At 41.3% G+C, this 20,206-nt stretch overlaps 1 protein-coding gene across 2 annotated transcripts; it reads right to left on the bottom strand.

The window, feature by feature from the left end:
• Window positions 1–281: 281 nt before the first annotated feature.
• Znf879 (zinc finger protein 879) lies at window positions 282–13,161 on the bottom strand. 2 transcript variants are annotated; one of them, XM_021242184.2, is made up of 5 exons: window positions 13,004–13,146; window positions 12,064–12,129; window positions 8,814–8,940; window positions 8,300–8,395; window positions 282–2,861 (listed from the first exon to the last, which is right to left on the bottom strand). In XM_021242184.2, the coding sequence occupies exons 2-5, from the start codon at window positions 12,094–12,096 to the stop codon at window positions 1,423–1,425; spliced, it is 1,695 nt and encodes a 564-aa protein (XP_021097843.2). In that variant the 5' UTR covers window positions 12,097–12,129; window positions 13,004–13,146; the 3' UTR covers window positions 282–1,422. The 2 variants fall into 2 exon arrangements, with proteins under 2 accessions (XP_021097843.2, XP_087050752.1); XM_087194626.1 differs by lacking the exon at window positions 282–2,861 and having other exon boundaries at window positions 5,532–8,395; window positions 13,040–13,161.
• Window positions 13,162–20,206: the final 7,045 nt, after the last annotated feature.

Here is a 20,206-nt window from a genome sequence, read left to right as displayed (position 1 = left end):
AAGGGGGGGGGTGCTTTACAGATAATTAAATGCCCAGAAAAGTACACTCATCTCAAGTATGAAATAATGAGACCCATTATTCCCTAGAGGTAAGATGAATATAATTATTTTTGTTCTGCTTATTCTCCACTCCTACTATGAGCTTTTCTAATTCTTTTTTTTTTTTTTCTTTTCTAATTCTTTTTAAGCTCGCTGGCAAGATGAAAGAAACTAGCATTTTATAATATGTTTGAGCTCTCAAGTGTTTGCTTATTACAAATTTGGCAAAACTAGATATGAAGTTCTGTAAAACTCAACAATTTTATTTAAGTTGTGATATAACTTTTCTGGCTTGCTACTACTGTGGCTCACATTTTACAAATGCTGAATCATTAGAGGATATTAGTTCATTTTTTTAGAGGAAAAAGGATCTGAACATAAAGCCTGAATTCTACCCAGTGGCCTTCAGAGTGCAGGAAGGAAGCGAGTTTCATCTGACAGTGCCAAAGAGAAGTGCAGGCATGAGTCACCTGGTTAACTCCACCTCCTGGGAGGACAGCCTGGGCTCCACGTGTTCCTGGTTGTCTCAGTGACTGGTGACCAGAGAGCTCAAGGAAGCAAGCATGGTATGGAAGCTGACTGTTTTGCTCCCTGTGAGATAATTTCTAATTCCTACAACATTTATCAGTAAATTAAATAGCAAAAGTAATAATAACCTTTACTTTTCAATTTAGTATGGCAAAAGTAATCACTTTCTGAGAACAGATTAAATACTATATACTTTGTGACATAAGTTGACTTTAGATTTGAATCAGAAGTGGTAACAAGTAGGAAGAAAATGCAAAGGACAGTACACCTGCATATTTCAGAATGATTTCTTCTCAAATGAATGGCTTTGAGAGTGAAGAAGTAACCTAAAAGTTTTAATAACAGCCAAGTACATAATTTGTATTCAGAATATTAAAAAACATGTTAGTGACAGTGAGGTAGACAGTTACCTGTGTACATTTCTTTTTTCCAAATACTCTTTCTAGTCTAACTGGATTGTCTAAGATCTAGATGCAGTTTCAAAAAATAAATTCCTAAACTTAACTTATGGCTGCACTTTTTACCTAAATACAGTTTCCAATGATGCTTGTGAAAGCTGGCAGTTATTAAACACCATTAGAAAGTAAAATACTAGTCTTCCAGTCTCAGACAGTCACAGTTTTAGAGCCAATAACAACTTATGAACAGATGAAAAACATTTTATGGATGCTTTCTTAACATTCCCAAGGTTATCCTGCATGAAGTGTCTGTTTGATGAGGTCTAACTTATAAAGTTTTACCCACAATTACCTACCTACTCATCACTTTCTCCTCAGGATGAATTCTGTGCTATTCAATATGGAATGGATCTCACCTGGAAGATTTCTCACATGCATTTTACTCATACGGTTTTTCTCAATTATGAGTCCTCTGATGATTAGTAAGAGATGAGCTCTGACTAAAAGCTTTCCCACATTCTTTGCATTTATAAGGCTTTTCTCCAGTGTGAATTCTCATATGTGTCATCAGGGATGAGCTCTGTCTGAAGGCTTTCCCACACACTTTACAGCTGAATGGTTTCTCTCCAGTGTGGATTCTCTGGTGCTGAATTAGGGCTGAGCTTTGGTTGAAGGCTTTTTCACAGTCATTACATTTATAAGGTTTCTCTCCAGTATGAATTTTTCGATGAGTATTCACTGCTGAGTGGGAACTGAAAGCTTTCCCACATTCCTTGCAATGATACGGTTTCTCTCCAGTGTGAATTCTGTGGTGGATGTTAAGCCGTGAGATCCAGGAGAAGGCCTTCCCACATTCATGACACTTGTAGGGCTTTTCTCCAGTGTGAATTCTCTGATGCTGGATAAGTGCTGAGCTTTGGCTAAAGGCTTTCCCACATTCTTTACATGCATATGGTTTCTCACCAGTGTGAATTCTCTGATGTATAATAAGGGCCGAGTGGTAACTGAACACTTTCCCACAGTCATTGCAGTGAAAAGGTTTCTCTCCAGTGTGAATGCGATGGTGTCTACTCAGCCTTGATATTGAAGTGAAGGCTTTTCCACAATGACTACACTCATACGGCTTCTCTCCAGTATGAATTCTATGATGCTGGATGAGAGATGAGCACTGACTAAAGGCTCTCCCACATTCATTACATTTATAGGGCTTTTCTCCAGTATGAATTCGCTGGTGATTGTTAAGGGATGAGCTACCTTTAAATGTTTTGCCACATTCCTTACATTTATAGGGTCTCTCTCCAGTGTGCATTCTCTGGTGCCCAATAAGAGAGGTGGTAAAACTGAAGGCTTTCCCACACTCATGGCATATGTAAGGCTTCTCTCCTGTGTGAACTCTCAGGTGCTGTGTCAGGGACGAACTTTGGCTGAAGGCCTTCCTACATTCCTTGCATTTGTAGAGCTTCTCTCCAGTATGGATCCTCTGATGCTTACTCAGGGAAGAACTGTGGAGGAAGATTTTCCCACAGATATTACATTTATAACATTTACGCACTGTGTTGACTCCCAGTTGTTTAAACAGAATTGAATACTGCTGTGAACGAGGTTTCCTTCCTTTGGAAACAAGTCCAGGTTTTCTAGTAAGTGACGATGGTTTTGGACCAAGACTTTTCCCAAGTTCAATACCTTTGAAGTTCTTTTCTTTTATGTATGTGTTTTTGATGGTAACTAATACTTTCCTGAGAAGTTTATTCTTTCTACCTTGTTGCTTCTCCAACTTGTCCTCATCTATGTAGGTTTTGCCCAAACTGAAGTCCAAAGGATGATCCACTAGGAATTTTTTCATGGCTTCTTGATTTTCTTCTTTGGAAATGGTGGCTTCAAACAAGCTCTCCCATCCTAAAGTAAATAAAACATGTAAGCCTCCTTGCATTGGGAAAAAAAGAAAATGACATCACAATACTTAAGTACAGCTAACAAATGTAGCCTTGACATCTTGGTGAAGGATGGAGACAGGAGCCCAAAAGAAAGAAGCATAATGATAGACATGTATGAGTGGGAACGGTCCAGAGAAACCTACATGTAGAGGGGCTGAGGAACTCAAAGGGAAACTCTTCCAAGGGGAGGAGAAGGTAACCAGTAGCAAGACACTTCTAGTAGAGCTTGTATTATTACTTTGCTTCACTCTCTAGGTCTATCGCCAGTGTATACAGGTATATCATAATGGAAATCTGCAGAAGGGCCAAAAATAAGTTGTCCCCAAAGAGCTCTGTCCAACACAGGGTTTCAGTACTGTTACTGTGGGATTCAACAGAGTGCTACAAATCATGTGGTGGGCATTCACTCCATTAATACTTACCAAGGGCCCACCTACAGAAAGAAAGGTCAAAGCTCTGAGAATAACAAGCAACAGGCTAGAAAAGGGCTGACTCTTATAGGCTTAGATTCTTTTTTTTTGGTACCGGGGATCAAACTCAGGACCTTGCGCTTTCAAGGCAGGCAGGAGAACCACTGAACTAAATCTCCAGCCCTTAATGTTTTTTTTTGGGGGGGGGGTTCCAGGGATTGAACTTGGGACCTTGCATTTTTGAGGCAGGCAGTGGAACCACTGAGTTAAATCCCTGGCCCCCAAGGGTTACATTCTAATAGCCAGATACTGATAATGACTGAGCAACCAAATCAACACAGAAGTACTAGGGATTGAGGAGAACTGCGAGGAACCAAACAAAAACAAGGCAATGTGTAACAGGAGTGAATGAGCTGATACTTTACAAGGGGTGATAAGGAAATGACATTTAAAGATAAAATCTAACTAGCAAGAGCAGGACAGGCAAAAATGTGGATATAAAGATGATTCCAGTTAGAAAGGACAAAGGCCCTCAGGCAGGAATAGGCTGAGGGAACAAGAGGAGTGCTGCTAATGGGGAAAGAGGCAGGCAGGGACCCTATCAGGGAGTCTTGTAGGATTCAGGAAAGCATTTGGAATTTCTTGGGAGTTAGCAGGAACACAGTATATGGTTTTTGTTTTAAAAGGTCCATTTTCATTGTGTGATAAATGGGAAAGAAAGGACAGGTACAGAGCAGCCATTTAGGAGGCTGGTGCAGGTGCCCTAGTTGGAAGCTGGCACTGGCGTGCAGTGGTAGAGAAGCAAAGAGGTGGGCACATTTGGGATGTTTTCGACACAGTGGCTTTTTAACCATAAAACACAGTCATTTACTCTTTGGACATTTTACTCTTGATATTACACCTCTGTATTCCCATAGCTATCTCAACAATGTTTTAAAAAGAGCAAAACTGGAAACTAAAATTTCTGAAAGAAGACTGTGTAACAATCCAATGAGCTGGCAGATTCCTTCCCTGTGAAGAGACTGTGCAGAGGAAATGGAACAGATGATTCCAGGGTAAGCCTCAGCTTAAGGCTTGGGTCACTTAATCAAGATTCAGATACTAGAAACACTAGAAGAGTACATGCTTGAAAAGAATTGTTTTGCCCACCTTTTCGATTATGCAGGATAGACCACACAAAATGACTCATTGATTCAAAAGAAATAAATGTATTTTATTAAGACACGTACTTTCTTGACTAAAAAGAAATATATAACCATTTTTTAAAAATTAACCCAGAAAACTGTATGTGACAGGTAAGCTGGACCATCCCCTTGACTGGGTTGAGATTAGTAAAGAACTCTTCTGGGTGCATCCGAGTGGGTCACGAGGGTGTGACCTTGGGCACTGGGTCCGATTCCTGCTCCCTCCTCTCTGGCACTGTCCCCTGATGCTCTGCTTCCTCGCTACCCAGACTGAAACCATGAGCTACAGTAAACCTCTCTGCCCTTCAGTTGTGGGTGTGGGGTATTTTGTCATGCAGCAGGAAAGACAACTAGTATACTATAAAAATGAAAACACAGTTCACTCGTAGGCACATCATGAAAAATACAACCATTGTTTTATGTAGGACTTCACTTTGTATATAAAAAATCACTTTCACTTAAAAAATAAAAATGGCCTGAAACTTCCTCCACTTTCCCCCTCCTCACCATGTCAATAAATGTAGGACAATACCAGCATTTTAATGGCTACATATGCCTGAAATATGAACATATCATTTAATAAATTCCTTTCTGAGAGTCATTGAGCTTCTTTTTGGACCTGTTATCCCTACAGTCCTAACTAACATTCTTTTGCAAAGTCTTTGCAACTTGGTAGAATTATGGATTTTACTATAAAAAAAGATGGAATCAATTTTAATATCAGAAAATCTAGTGTCACATAATCATTTGTGTGGTTGTTCTACTGTATCATTCTATGGACACGTTATCATTGTGTTTTGGGTGCTACTGTTTGCTTTTTTGCTTGTTTAATTTTGAGACAGGTTCTTGCTAAATTGCCCAGGTTGCCCTCAAATCCTCTCTCCTCAGGCTCCCAAGTATGCAGCTAGGATTACAGGTGTGTGCCACTGATTTTAATAAAGCCAGATCTCTGGAAAGACTGTGCCACTCAAAACCCCACTAAAGATGCAGCTTACTACTTGGCGCATTCGCAAAATACTGGATATGTATATCTTAATGTTTGGTAATTTTTAAAAATAACTTTATAATCAAACACACATTAAAATCATTCAAAAAAGAACAATGCAAGGGAAAAAACTACAATAATATTCAAATACAGTAGAACTCAACTAAAAGAAAACTGAAAAGCACTTAAAATTTCATCCGTGTGTATCCTTAGTTACACTTTCAGTTTCTCACACAAGAGAAACTATTCGATATTTACACGTGTGTCCTATTTATTTCACTTAAGAGGATGGCCTCATCATGCATCCATTTAGCTATAAATGTCTCTAGTTTCTCATTCTTTATGGCTGAGTAGTATTCCATTTTATTAAAAAACCACATCTTTATCCAGCTTCCAGTTAATGGGCACTTGGGCTGTTTCCAAGCTTTAGCTATTACAAACTGTGCCGCTATAAACATGGGTGCACATATATCGCTGTGGTATGATTCTTTTAATTCTCTGGGGAAGATCCCCAGCAGGGGAATAGCGGGGTCAAATGGGACCTCCAGTCCTAATTCTTAGAGGTATCTCCATACTGATTTCCACAGTGGTTGCACCAGTCTGCACTCCCACCAACAATGGAGCAGGGTTCCTTTCTCTCCACACCCCCACCAGCACTGGTTATTGGTTGATTTCTTGATAGCAGCCATTCTTTCTGGGGTGAGGTGGAATCTCAGCGTTGTTTTCATCTACATCTCTCAAATGACCAGTGATATTGAACATTTTTTCATATATTTGTTTGCTGCTTTTACTTCCTTGTCTGAGAAATGTCTGTTCATTTCAGATGCCCATTTTTGAACTGGGTCTTTGAATTTGGAGGGTCTGATTTTTTTCAGTTCTTTATATATTCTAGATAGTAATCCTTTGTCTGAGGTACAGTTGCTGAAAATTTTTTCAATGTTTGGTAATTTCATAAAGGGAAACAGTATTTCATTACTGTAGTTTTAATTTCATTGATTATCGTGACGTTAAATATTTTTCAAAATATTCTTTGAAGATTTTGGGTTCACGATCTTTAAATTTTCAATCATAATACTCATACCTTTATGTTACAATATTTATTCTTTACTCTTTTAACTACTTTATACCTCTTTACATCATACCTGTGTATTCCCACAGCTATCTCAGCAATATTAAAAACAGGAAAAACAGGAAACTAAAATTTCCAAAAGGAAGATTGTATATTAAAATAAGGCTTAACAATAAAATAGAGTGGTTTTGAAGAGGTAAGCCTGCATTTACTTAAAGTTGAATAAATGAAGGACATTCACAATTTAAAACAGTCTTGAGAATACATAGAATCAATCTTTGTCTTTCTGTCTCCCAATCACAAACACTCAGACTCAGTCTGAATGGAGAACAGTAAAATACTAACAGTGGTTGTTACTACATTACAGATGAGTCTCCTCTTTTTGTTCCCTTCAATCTTAATCTTCACTCTCTGTTCTTTTAAAAATACCAATTATAGGGCCAGGGATTTAGCTCGGTGGCACCATGACTGTCTCACAAGCGCAAGGTTCTGAGTTTGATCCCCAGTACAATAGAATAGAATACAATACAATACAATACAATACAATACAATACTATACAATACTAAGTATAGGGCCGGGGATGTAGCTCAGCAGCACAGTGCCTGCCTGGCAAGGGCAAGACCAAATTCAATTCCTGCTACAAAAAAAAAAAAAAATCCCCAAGTATAACTTGTACAAACTAAAAGTAATTTGGTAAGAGGCTCAAAAAACAAGTCAATTTTGTATTAATGATTTCTTTACCAACCAGAAAGTTCAGAGCCTGACCTGCAACTCATCCATAGCCACCATTCTGGTCCTGACGATATATTTATTTTCTAAATTTCCACCTGGAATTTCTATTGCATTATACAATTATTCCTGCAACCCGATTCCCCCAATTGTTGGAAACAAAAGATTCCTAAAAGAAAGGACTTGAATTGCAAAGGAAAGGGCCCAGTGAGTGCCAACTAATTAAAGAAAAAAATCCCTCATAAAATGTAACGAATTTTCTGAATTCCAAAGGCAAAGAAGATACCCTCTAAGATTTCAGACAAGACAGAAAAGAAAAAAAGAGGTGACCTGGGCCCAGGGGGTAGCTCAGTGGTTCCGGTGCCTACCTCACAAACACAAGGTCCCAAGTTCAATGCCTGGTACCAAAAAAACAAAGTGGTGACCTGTACTGTAGAGAGGAGAAATAACCAGGGCCCAAACACCATGGAGCAGTCTGGACACCCTGATGAGGAAAACACTGATGCTGATTCTAGATCCAAAGACAATTCTCAAAGGAGAGGAAAAAAGAAACTGATTTTAGACTCATACAAATATCACACATACAAACTTCTCCGAAAAAAGAATTCATGAACATGTTCTGATCAAACCCCAGGGGAAACATCTGAAGACTGAGTTCATAAATGGAGACCTAAGACTGAACTGAAAGAAAGATTATCTCCTGCCAGAGAGAGAAATAATTTCTGCATAAGCCAGCCAGCCTCTGGTACCAAAAGCAAAGGACAAAAATCAAAGCAGAACATTTAGACATTATACACTGCATTACACGTTCTGCAAATTACAAGATTCATTTGACAAAAGTGCGATCCGTACTGGGAGAATTCATCTCTCCCTCTGAACCTGATGACTTTGCCACTCCCAGCACTTCCTTCCAGGTCTGGCACTTCACTGGCACATCAGGGAGGCCCTGATGAGTGTCTCCACCCCCTGAGGAGTGTCTTTGCCCCCTGATGAGCGGCTCCTCCCGTTTCCCCAGCACTCACCTAGACACATGCCTGGTGGCGTTCCAGTTCCTTCCATCTGGGGATCTCCCGTTTGCTCCAACTGGGAGATGACCTTTGGCTTGGCAAACAGAATCCCTGTGATGAATGAGAAGAAGACATGACGGGGCATCCTGGCAGAAATCCCCCCCTGAAGTCCCTGGGACAGGGAGGGACACTGGGGAAGGAAGAGGTCTGGTCATGGAAGGGTTTAAAGCTGAGCTCCTAAAAATGGCCAGGAGCTGATCTCAGGGTGGTTCTGTGCTTCCTCAGCTGGAACATTTTAGGGCTCCCAGGGAGACAAAGCTGGGCAGGGGGGCTGGGGAAAGCATAAAAAAGAGAAGGTGCTCTTTGTCACCCCAGTGAAACCCACACCTGTCTGCACAGCTGAGGGGAACAGCAAGCAGCTGCCACTCTGAGCCCCTCTGTGGCCAGACTGACCAAGCCCTTCAAACCTCCCACCTCACAGGGCCCACGATGCTCCCACGGCAGATCCACGTCCCGGGAGAGGCCTTACCCGCAGAGACCAGGTTGCTGTAGTTCTCCAGCATGACCTCCCGGTACAGGCTCCTCTGACCCGGGTCCAGCTGCAGCCACTCGTCCTGGCTGAAAAGCACTGCCACATCCCTGAAGGTCACTGACCTCTGAAACAGCAAAGCCATTCCTGCTCAACCAAGAGCACCCCCAAAGTGGGACAATCAAAAGCAAACCCTGCTACAACTCAGGGCTCTGAGTGTTTCAAGTTCAGTGAGGTTTTTTGGACAATGGCTGTTACTGAACACATTTCTCATGTGCCTGTGAGGGACACACTGTGCCCTCAGAGCTTAAACACAGCAGCCGAATGCCTGAGATCCAGGAATAAAATCAGAACGAGAGGAGCACAAAACTTCAGACCTGGAAATCTAGTCATCTACCCCAGTGCTCACAGGTGACTAAAACCGAGTCAGGCTTTAGAAGGTGACTCGCTCCCTCACTCAGCACTAGGTGGGAGAGCATGTGGCATGCGGAGGGGAGGTCAGATGCTCCCCTTCCATCACCGCCTTTGGCCATGTGCGTGCTGGGGGAGGACAATGACTCAAGCGCAGGAGAGCTTGGGACGGCCCGCTGGTGGGCGGCACAGCCTCTGAAGGAGAGCCACGGACAGGGGTGTGGTGAGGGATCCCCTCGCCACCCCGGAAGCTTTTGCTCCTCTCTGTCCTGCCTCTCACTGCTGCACAAGTCACTGCTCTGAACCAGCAGTCCCTTTTGCTTATTAAGAATCACTACACTTTTATTCGGACACATTAATCATACATAATCATGATATTCACTGTGGTATTTCCACACATGCATACAGCATGGATTGACCATTTTAAAAAAGCAAACTAGAAAAGATCAGTGAGCAAGAGAACAAAAAATGTTAATCCAACTTTCTGCCACCAGAAAATGCTGTAACTTTTTACTATATGCCTTTTTACATGCAAATATGGTTCAATGTTCAACCAAAAATAAAATTACATTATATACTCTAACTCAACATTTTTTATCACTGTAGAGATGAACTAGTTTGTTTAATCTACAGGTGGACGTTTATGTTGTTTCCACTACAAATGCTGGGTTTAACATCCCTGTACATCATCATGAAAGCATACCGAGATTATTTCCTTAGTATATATGTCTAGATTCGGATCACAGTTTGCTTTCTCTTTACCAACCCCAATAAACCCAGGCAGGAGATCATAAGGTCAGGGTCTTCACGAATGTGTAAGGGCAAAGCAAGTTAAGAGTAAGTGGCCTGGGGATGGGCTGTAGCTCAGTGGGAGAATACCTGCCTAGCATGTATAGGCCCTGGGTTTGATTTTTTTAAAAAAAGGGGTTCAATTCTCCCTATTGGGAACAAAGGAAGTGGCATTTCCCTCTACACCTTTCCTTTCAGAATTTCTGGCTTTTTCCTTTTCAGATGTATGTCAATCTTTTTAATGACTTAGTCACTTGCCAATCTCACAACCCAAGGAAGTTTTCTCACGGAAGTGGTAACCATCTCTTTGACTGTAATCATCAAGACAGAATAAACAGATTCCTAACAAAAGAAAGTCCTGCCAACCAGAAGCACCAACTGAGCGTTAACTGTATGATCAGGAACTTTGTATGGGGTCCAAATAACTCAAACTTTAACCAAAATTTTTTGATCTCTATTTCTCCATTCACCTTATAAAAGCTTTCTTCTCTTGCTCTTTTGGGTGAAACCCACAACCACCTCTAGCCTGATACCTGCTCAAATAAACTCTACAATTTCAATATGCCGAAGTTTGTCCCATTTTCCTGCAAAGAGATGAGCCTAACTTGTCACCTGACTCCCAACTGCACAACTTCCTTGATATACTGGGTTGTATGCACTTAGCCCTTTAAGGTAGGAAAGTGAAGTGCACCACAATCTGGCTTTTTATTCAACAATAAAATGATCTTCTTTCTCTTCTACCTTTGTGGAGAGGTCTTCTGGGTTGGGAGAGTGTTCTTAATTATATTTCCTCCCAAAACCATGATGATACAGAGTAAGTGCCAAGAATGGGCAGAGCAAAGCAACCCTTGGGAAGAGGGCACTTCCCACGTTAGGGAAACTGGGCCCTACACCACTGGCCAGACTTCCGTTTGTTCTGGACACCCTCCATTCACCATCTACACCAGCCTGGTCCTGCACACTGGTGAGGAGTCTGCCTGACAGCTCCTGCTGACAAAGAGGTTTCTTTCTTCAATCTTTCTGGAAAATCACCTGGATTTTTACTATGCAGTCATTTCTTGGTATCTGTGGGTGATTGGTTCCAAGACTCCCTGCAGATACCAAAAGCAAAGTATGTGTAAGTCCTTGTTGTAGTTTATATCTAGATGTTCCCCAACAGTTTCATGCGACCATAGGTGGAGCTTTGAAAGGTGACTAGATTTGGGGGCTAGAAGGTGGGGTCCATCAGGTAGGAGGAGGTGGGTCACTGGAGGAGTAGCCCAGAAGGGTGTCTCTCTCTCACTCCTCCTTTATCTCTCTCTGCCCTCTGCCAGGAGGTGAGCAGCTTTCCTCTACGTGCCTCTGCCATGCTGCCCTGCCTTCAGCCAGCTGACTATGGGCTGAAACATGAGCCAAAATAAATCTTTTCTCCTTGAAGCTGTTGGTCTTGGATATTTTGTACCAGCAACAAGGTAACTAAGACAGTCCCTTATATAATATGGTGCAGTATTCGCACATAACTTAGGTACATGCTCCATATAGTTCAAATCACCTCCTGATATACCTAGTACACTGGAAATGCAATGTAAATAGCCATTATACTGCATTTTTTAGGGAATAATGACAAAAATAAAGGTCTGTACATGTTTAATACGAACTCAATTTTTTTCAAAAATTTTTGATCTGCAGTTGCTTGAACTCCCCTATGCAGGACCTGCAGATGTACTCCCAGACACTGGCTGTCTTTGGTTCCTTGAGGGCAAAGACCATGTTTCTCTTTGAACTCCTGGTGTTAGGGATTTAACTCCTCTCTGTCTTTGTCCTCCATCGGGCAAAACGGTAGCTGGATGCCTCCCAGAGCTCTGGCTGTGGCAGTGGATGGGGTTGGAGCCTAATTCAATTCCTAGTCAACAAGCATTTCACTGGCAACAGCAGCTCTTTCCTTCCAGTGCCCACCTCCCAGGCCTTCCGGGCCCTCCACAGGCTCCCAAGCTTAGAAAAGCTCACCCACGGGCAGAATTACTCTGCCACCTCTGAACCCGCAAGGCCCAAGAGGCCACCCCTCACTCACCTGAACCTGGGCTGGCAGCAACCTCCTGGCCATTTCTCCCTTCGTTTCCCTTCCGGGAGAAGGCACCTGCAGTGGAGAAACAGATTTCGTCAACCTGCCTGCACTCCACCCGCACTGGAACCAACTGGGTTAGAACCTAAGCATCTGAACAGCACAGGCATGTCCTAGTCAGTGTGGCCTTGTACCTTTTCCAGCCAGTAATTATGAATAAAGATGAATGAAATGAAGGGATAACCCACGCGTACTGGCAAAATAAAGGGCATGATCACTCATGGCTCGCAGAGACGGTAATGTGAAAAGACAAATACCCCGCACATCAGCACTTCAGCTCAAGAATAGCATCGCTGGCTAGAAATGAATTTCAGATACACAGAAAAGGGGCTGAGGTGCGTCTCAGCGGCAGAACTCGGGATGCACCAGGCTCCATCCTCAGCATCCTCCCTCCCAAATAATAAAAATAGAAATTTAGAGAAAATGGAAGTAATTCTGCAAGTGAGCAAAACTCATCAAAGATCACAGTTAAATCACTCATGGATTAACTGGAGGAAAACAATGTCAAACAAGCAAGACGGACAAAAGCGAAAAACGGGAGTTTAAACGGGGGGGGGGGGTCGGGGAGGGGTAGCCCCAGGAACGGGAACTGCGGAGCGCCGCCCGGGCTCGCGGACCTCGAAACCGAGCAGTTTCCGGCAGTCTCTTTCCCGGGCCGGCCGTGAGGAGCCTGGCCTGCCGCCGAGGCGCTGGCGGACCTCGGCGGCGGCAGCTCGGCTCGGGGCTGGAGGGAGCGACCGTCCCGTTAACGCCCCCTCCGGCCGCGTCCACCTGCCGAGGCCGGGGTCGGACCGGGCGCCTGGGCTCGGCGAGGAACAGCGCGGCCGGGCCTGGGTGTCGGCCCTGCCGCAGGACAGCGCGTCCCTGGCCCCTCCCTGGCAGCCGGTACCTCAGCCCGCCCGGGCAGGGACTGCAAGCTGCGCACCGTGCAGAAGTCGAGCTCAACACCTAGCGCAGGGACATTTCTCGCGGCCGCCGCCGCCGCCGTCGTCGCTCACCCGCTGGGCGCAAGTGCGCGTGCGCAACAGAGAGTCGTAGCGTTCCCTGCCTGGACCGCCGCGCTTGTCCTTTTTGGCCTACATTTCCCAAAGGCCACCGCGAGACACCTGGTACGGTGTCTGAGAAGTGAAGGAGGGCTGAATGCTAGGGAAAGCACTCTGGCTGGTGTTCGTGAGAAGGCTGGAGGCGTATCTTTCGGTTCCGAACATCTGCCCCTCCTTACTGCACTCATTTTGTTCGAAATTGTAGTGACAATGATATTAAGGAAGGACAAGTGTATGTATTTAAAAATGTGGACGACTAGCCATCCATTGCAGTTTCCTGTCAGGTTGTAAGAGGATTGTTAGAATCTACAATTTGTCTAAATTTTGTAACCTACAAAAGATGTGCGTGTGTGTGTGTGTGTGTGTGTGTGTGTGTGTGTGTGTGTGTGTGTGTGTTGTTTGGTTATTTGCAGTGTGGGGATGGACCCAGGGCCTCCTCATGATGAGCAAGGGCTCTGCCACTGAGCCCAGAAGATAAATATTTTAACTGAGACTCACACTGAGTCACAACAAAAGCTTAAACTCAGTATTTCCCTTTTCATAACACTCATTACTTCTTTTAAAGGGCTCCTTTAATCTTAAGATAAAGGCAGCCCTCCAAGATTGTTATCCTCCTACTCACAACTGCATCCTCAAGGACCAGCACTGCATGCACCAAAAAATATAGGTCTGCGTTGATGGGGCCAGATGCTGGGGATTGATCCCAGGGCCTTGTGCATGCAGAGCTACACCTCCAGCCCCTGTATTGATTTTTAAAATATCAAACATTATAGTTTACAAATACAGACATAAAGCCAAAGGATTCCTGAAGGTGCAAAACAAAGAGATGATCTAGGATATGCTAAGTAAATAATCTGAAAAAAGTCTGGGATCACAATGTTACAATAAAAAAACAAAGGTCATTTCAAAGTAAAAATAAACTGGACAAAATAAGCTGTTTCTGCCTCAAAATGATATTGTGAAGGTTATTTAATAACAGCATCAAAAACCGAGACGATTACAAGAGTGGCAGTGAAAGAATAAAGGTATAATGGCCTGGGGATGTAGTTCATAGAGCACTTGTTTAGCGTGGGCAAGGCCCTAGATTTACTCCTCGCTCCTCAGCACTGAACACACACACACACACACAAGTTATGATAGTATAATAAGGTTACTGTCTTATTCATGGGGATGGCATAAATACTAATTAACTTTATATGTACATTTTTATGCTTAAATATGTATGTTAAATACCTATCAGAAAACACTAAGCAATTAGAAATACATGACTTTGTAACTTGCCTCAAAGTAATTTTAAACTAATGCAACATTCTTACTGATAGTAAAAGACTGATATACATACATTCAAAGTTATGCACACATTACAGGATAAAGCAAATAAAAATTACATTAATGTCATCAATAACCAAGATTTTCAGACTAACCAAAAAGAAATACAAATAAAAATTTTAAAGAAGTTAAGTGAAAGGGCTATTAACTTATGTTTAAATTGGAAATATCAATAAGCAAGTTTTGGTTCTTTCTTTAGAAAAATAAAATCAACCTTTCCCTGTCTCCATCCACAGTAAAGGCCTAAAAGGAATGATAATTCAATAGCAATTAGCGAAAAAAATGTTTAACACACAAAAGGCTCATCTCTAAGATGAATTATAAGTGGCACTGGTGCCTGAAAGCTGGAAAGCTAGCCAAGGGTCAGGTCAAAAGAAGGAGCCAGCCTGAAAGATTTCTACTGATAAAGACGGAAGAATTTCATTGTTAACTGCAAAGGACTGAAATTCATCAAACACTCTAAGAATCTATCTTCTACTCTTGCCAAAATAGAGTAAAAGGAAGCGGAATTACCCTCCCACTCTACTTCTTGTTCTGTTTGTGATGCTAGGAGTTGAACCCAGGGCCTCATGCTAGGCAACTGATCTGCTATTGAGCTATATCCTCATCCCCTACCCTCCCACTTCAACATGCAACACCAACACCATCCAAAGATAAAACATACACCATGAGGTGACAAAGGACTTTGGTTCCTGAGGAGCAAAAATCAAATCAAGTGAGTCCTACAGTTGTCTACCTTATTGCTTTGACAGAATCCAGGTTAAGGCACAGAAGAAGTGTTAGCAAAATCCAACAGACAATCTTGAGAAAAATCTCTCACTATACTAGTAATATAAAAGAGCTTCCTTCTCTACAAAATCCTACAGCTAAAACCACACTGAATGGTAAAAGAATGCTTTCCCCCTAAGATCAGGAGCAAGGCATGTACATCTGCTCCCACTACTTACATTATCATTCTAATGGTGTGCGTACCCATTGGGATAAGGTGAGAAAAAGCATCTGAACCAACAAGGAAAAAAGTAAAACTACCTTAACTCAAAACTAACACAATCTCTAGGTAGAAAAAGCTGATGGAATTATTATAGACAGCTAACCTAGAGAGAAATTAATATACAGAGGCCTGATGAGACACGATAACTAAATATGATGAGGAATCCTGGAATGGAAAAGGGAGCAATGAAAGGCATCAATGAAATAAACATGCATATGGAATTTAGCTAATAACAATTTATCAAGATTGGCTCATTAATTGTGTTATAAGGTACCAGAATACACCATTGTGTTAGTCAGCTTTCTGGAACTATAACAAATACCCAAGAGAATCAACTTATAAAGAGAAAAGGTTTATTTTGGCTCATGGTTTTAGAGGTTTCAATCCACAATCGGTTCACCCCACTGCCTTGGGCAGCACATCCTGGCTGGGGCATGTGGTGAAGCAAAATTGTTCAAGTCATGACCAAGAAGTTCCAGACAGGAACAGGAAGGGGCTGGATCCAGTGTCTCCTTCAAGGACATGCTCCCATTGACCTGAAGACTTCCTGCCAGGCCCCATCTGCTTGAGGCCCCCCCACCTCTTGACAGCACCCAGAGGGAGACCAGGCCTCTGATACAAGGGTCTTTAGGAGGCATTCAAGAGCCAAACCGTTGCAGCCACACAAAAATATGACACTTTAGCATAAGGATTGTTTTGAAGCAAAAGAGAATCAATGGGTGCAGAAACTTTTGAGAAATGAAAACTGCCATAAATCGCCACCCCTGGGAAGTTTTATAGCCATGAAGAAGATGGGAAGTAGTGCTGAGATAGACTTGCACAAACAAATCTGGTTTCCCTGTAATATTTACCTTCTTACAGTTTGCTTTCACTGGCTATCTAAAGCCCCTTGTCTTTGGTGTTTTATTTTCTAAAAATGTACTGTTCTTTTGTTAAGATGCTCTATGAGAGCCATGCATGCCTGTAATCACAGTTCTGTGAGAGGCAGGAGGGTTGCAAACCCCAGCCCACCCCAGAGCTCAGTGAAGGCCCTCAGTTTAATCCCCCGGTGCTGGGGGAAAGGAAAGAGGCTATATCAGACACCATTGAGCTGACCCAGCACTGAAATCTCTCCCGTGCATGTGCAATGGAACTGTTGATAAACTCTTACTGTCTTTTGTTAATCTGATTTGCAAGGTTCTAGCAGGAAGACTTGGCGGTGGGAGGGAGTTAACCCTCTCCATAGTGTGAAATGCACCATATTAATGTAAGCTATTTATCATATGAATCTGGCTTTCATGGTAATTTTACTGTTTTTGCAACTTTTCCATAAATCCAACACTATTCTCAAATTTAAAAGTTGATATTAAAAATGAGATCTAGGACAACATTGGAATTATTCTAATATTAAGCAAGTAAGTATTATATGTGTTTAAATATTTTCATAGTGTAATTCACATTTCTTTGATTTGTAAAACATTTACTTACATTTTGTTTTCATTGATATTGTTGCCCATTAAAAAAAAAAATTTTCCCTTTCATAAGGCCTTGATGTTTTTCTTTAATTTTTAAATCATTTTATTGCAAATATTTTAGAGGTCTTTCAATTTTTCTCATAATAACTTATGACATTCTACATTGAAACATATAAGAGCCGGGGATTTAGCTCAGTGGTTTCGCCGCCTGCTACGCAAGCTCAAGGACCTGAGTTCGATCCCCGGTACCAAAAAGAAAGAAAGAAAGAAAGAAAACTATTTAACAGCAATTCTAAAAATCATTTGCTTTTCCAACACTTGAGATTCCACCTCACCCCAGAAAGAATGGCTGCTATCAAGAAATCAACCAATAACAAATGCTGGCGGGGGTGTGGGGAGAAAGGAACCCTTCTCCATTGTTGGTGGGAGTGCAGACTTCTGCAGCCACTGTGGAAATCAGTATGGAGATACCTCAAAGAACTAGGGCTAGAGGTCCCATTTGACCCAGCTATTCCCCTGCTGGGGATCTTCCCAAAAGAATGAAAAGAATCATACCACAACGATATATGTGCACCCATGTTTATAGCGGCACAGTTTGTAATAGCTAAAGCTTGGAAACAGCCCAAGTGCCCATCAACTGGCAACTGGGTAAAGAAAATGTGGGTTTTTTATAAAATGGGGTACTACTCAGCCATAAAGAATGAGAAACTAGAGACATTTATAGCTAAATGGATGCATATTGAGGCCATCCTCATAAGTGAAATAAACAGGATGCACATGTGTAAATACTGAACAGTTTCTCTAGTGTGAGAAACTGAAAGTGTAAATAAGGACTAAAGTGAATAATTGATAATTTGAAATAGGAAGTAAAGGTCCAAAGGGGTAGGGGAGGGGAAAGGAAAGAAGGGAAAGGAAAAATTATGAGAAAAGAAAAAAATGGAAATTAAATCTATGTAAATAGGGAAGGGTGGAGGGCACACAGGTAATGGGGAAAAAATAAGAACCAAGACACATCATGTACAGGTACAAGCACCCAATGATAAATGTAAATGTATTGTATACCTAAAATGTAGCAATAAAATAATTTAAGCAAAAAAAAAAAATCATTTGCTTTTCTATATACCAGGCACAGAAAGAAAATGTATGTTTAAATGAGATCCCATTTAACATAGCTATAAGAATAGCTATTCAAAATTATCTAGTCAATAGTGGACAAAATCTTTTAAGATTTATTAAGAATGCTTTATACTTTATTTAAAGATGTAGAGAAGAGCTAAATAATTTATGAGATATAAAATGGTCATGGATAGGAAGACTCAATTATGCAAAGATTCTAGCACTCTTCAAATTGATCTGTATGTTCAATCTATCCCAAAAGGAAATGTATTCCAAAAGGATTTCTATAGAATTTAATATATTGACTCTAAAATTTATGTAGAAAATAAAAGGACTAAGCATAATCAAAGAGTCTAGGATAAAGCCAGATGATATATCAAGATGTAACACAAAGCTGTATGAATTTTTAAGTGGCAAGAGAATATAGATATACAGATGAACTGAAAAGAATACAGCCCTTACAATAAATTATGCCTAGATGAAAATCCACGAATAGAAATCCATACATATTTCCAATTATAGCCATGCAGTAACATGACAACGTTTTCACTGATAACAAATAGCATAGACAACAGAGGCTATATCAAATAGCCTAGGTAGGCTGTGCCATCTAGGTTAGTTTAAATATAATCGACGATGTTCACACAAAGATGAAATCACCTAACAATACATTTTTCAGAATATACCCCTGTCATTCAGCAACACATGACCATATATGGAAAACTGACAACACAAATCATACAGAAAAAGACAAAGTATTAATGAATAATTGGGGATACATTGGGCAACCATCATCGAAAGGAATAGGGTTCTCAGACATTTGATCAAACATATTTCGGGCAAGTGTGTAAGGTTGTTTCTGGATGAGATGAACATTTAAATCTATAGCCTGCGTAAAGGAAAGTGTGTTAACATAATGTGAGTGGGTCTCATTCAGCCAAGTGAAGGTCTGACTAGCACTAAAAGGAAAGGGAATTCCTCTTGCCGTGACTGCCTTGAGCTGGGACAGCCATTTTTTCCTGCCTTTGGTCTTGAACTGAAGCATCAGCTTTCCTTGTGTCTCGAGTCTGCCAGCTGCACTAGAACTTACGCCATCAGCTCTCCTGGTTCTCAGGTCTCCGGACTACACTATGGGCCCATCTGGGTCTCCAGCTTGCTACCTGTACATCTTAGGAGGTTGCATCCTATACCACTGCATGCACCAATTCTTGATAATAAATCCCATAAATATTTATGTTGTCTATATCTCATTTACATATGAATCTAATATATGAAATTTACATTTCACTGCACAACTCTGACCAGTGTGACAGGCGTTCACATCATCTGCAAATAACAAAAGCTGTGTATTTTCCAACTCAATAACTATGTTTCTCTTTCCTTACACCGACGAGTACCCTGTACATGGAGTAGTAATTGGAACTATTGTCTTATTCTGAGTTTTAAGGAAATAAATAATTTAAATGAGTAATCACTGAGTGCAATCTTTTCTGTGGGTTTTAGTAGATAACTGAGTGCAATCTTTTCTGTGGGTTTTGGTAGATAACTCTATCAGGTTAAAGAAGATTAAAGAAGATCTCCAGATTGCTGACCTTTTAAAATCATGAATGAACATTAGATGTTATCAAATGTTTTTCTGCCTCCATTAGATAATCATGTTTTTCCTTTAATCTGTTAATGCAGTGAATTACATTAGAAGATTCCCTGAGCCATTAATCTGCTAAAGTGCATTTCTGGGACAAATAAGACATGTTTATGACATGTTTGTGTATGTAGTTTGCAAATGTTGGGCTAGGATTTTCGTATCTATGCTCCTTAGTCTGGCTTACAAATTTTATTTCTTATTGTTGCTGTGTATCAGTCTCATAAAATGCATTGTCAAATGTTTTTATTTTCTATTCTGTAATGTTTTGTGAAGAGCTACATTTTGTTGCAATACATGTTTGTGCATTGTGTATAAGTTTGGCATTATGTGGAAGGCTTCTTGGTTTCCATGGGATTTTTTTCTCCAGCACATTAATATTTTACACTCAAAGTAAGAAGATCTGAATGCAGAGAAACTACGTAGCTGAGAGCAGCACAACTTGAGAAAGAGAACTATGCTCGGTAGTCCTTCAACTCTTACAATCTCTCTTAGCTGTATGGCTACTGCGTCCTCT

This window comes from Heterocephalus glaber, unplaced genomic scaffold (genome assembly GCF_053883595.1).
Source record: "Heterocephalus glaber isolate CG9 unplaced genomic scaffold, H.glaber_assembly_v1.0 deba00001606, whole genome shotgun sequence".
In the NCBI taxonomy this organism is placed as follows: domain Eukaryota; kingdom Metazoa; phylum Chordata; class Mammalia; order Rodentia; family Bathyergidae; genus Heterocephalus; species Heterocephalus glaber.
Note: the sequence above shows the minus strand (reverse complement) of the source record. Positions and strands in the feature narration are given on the sequence as shown.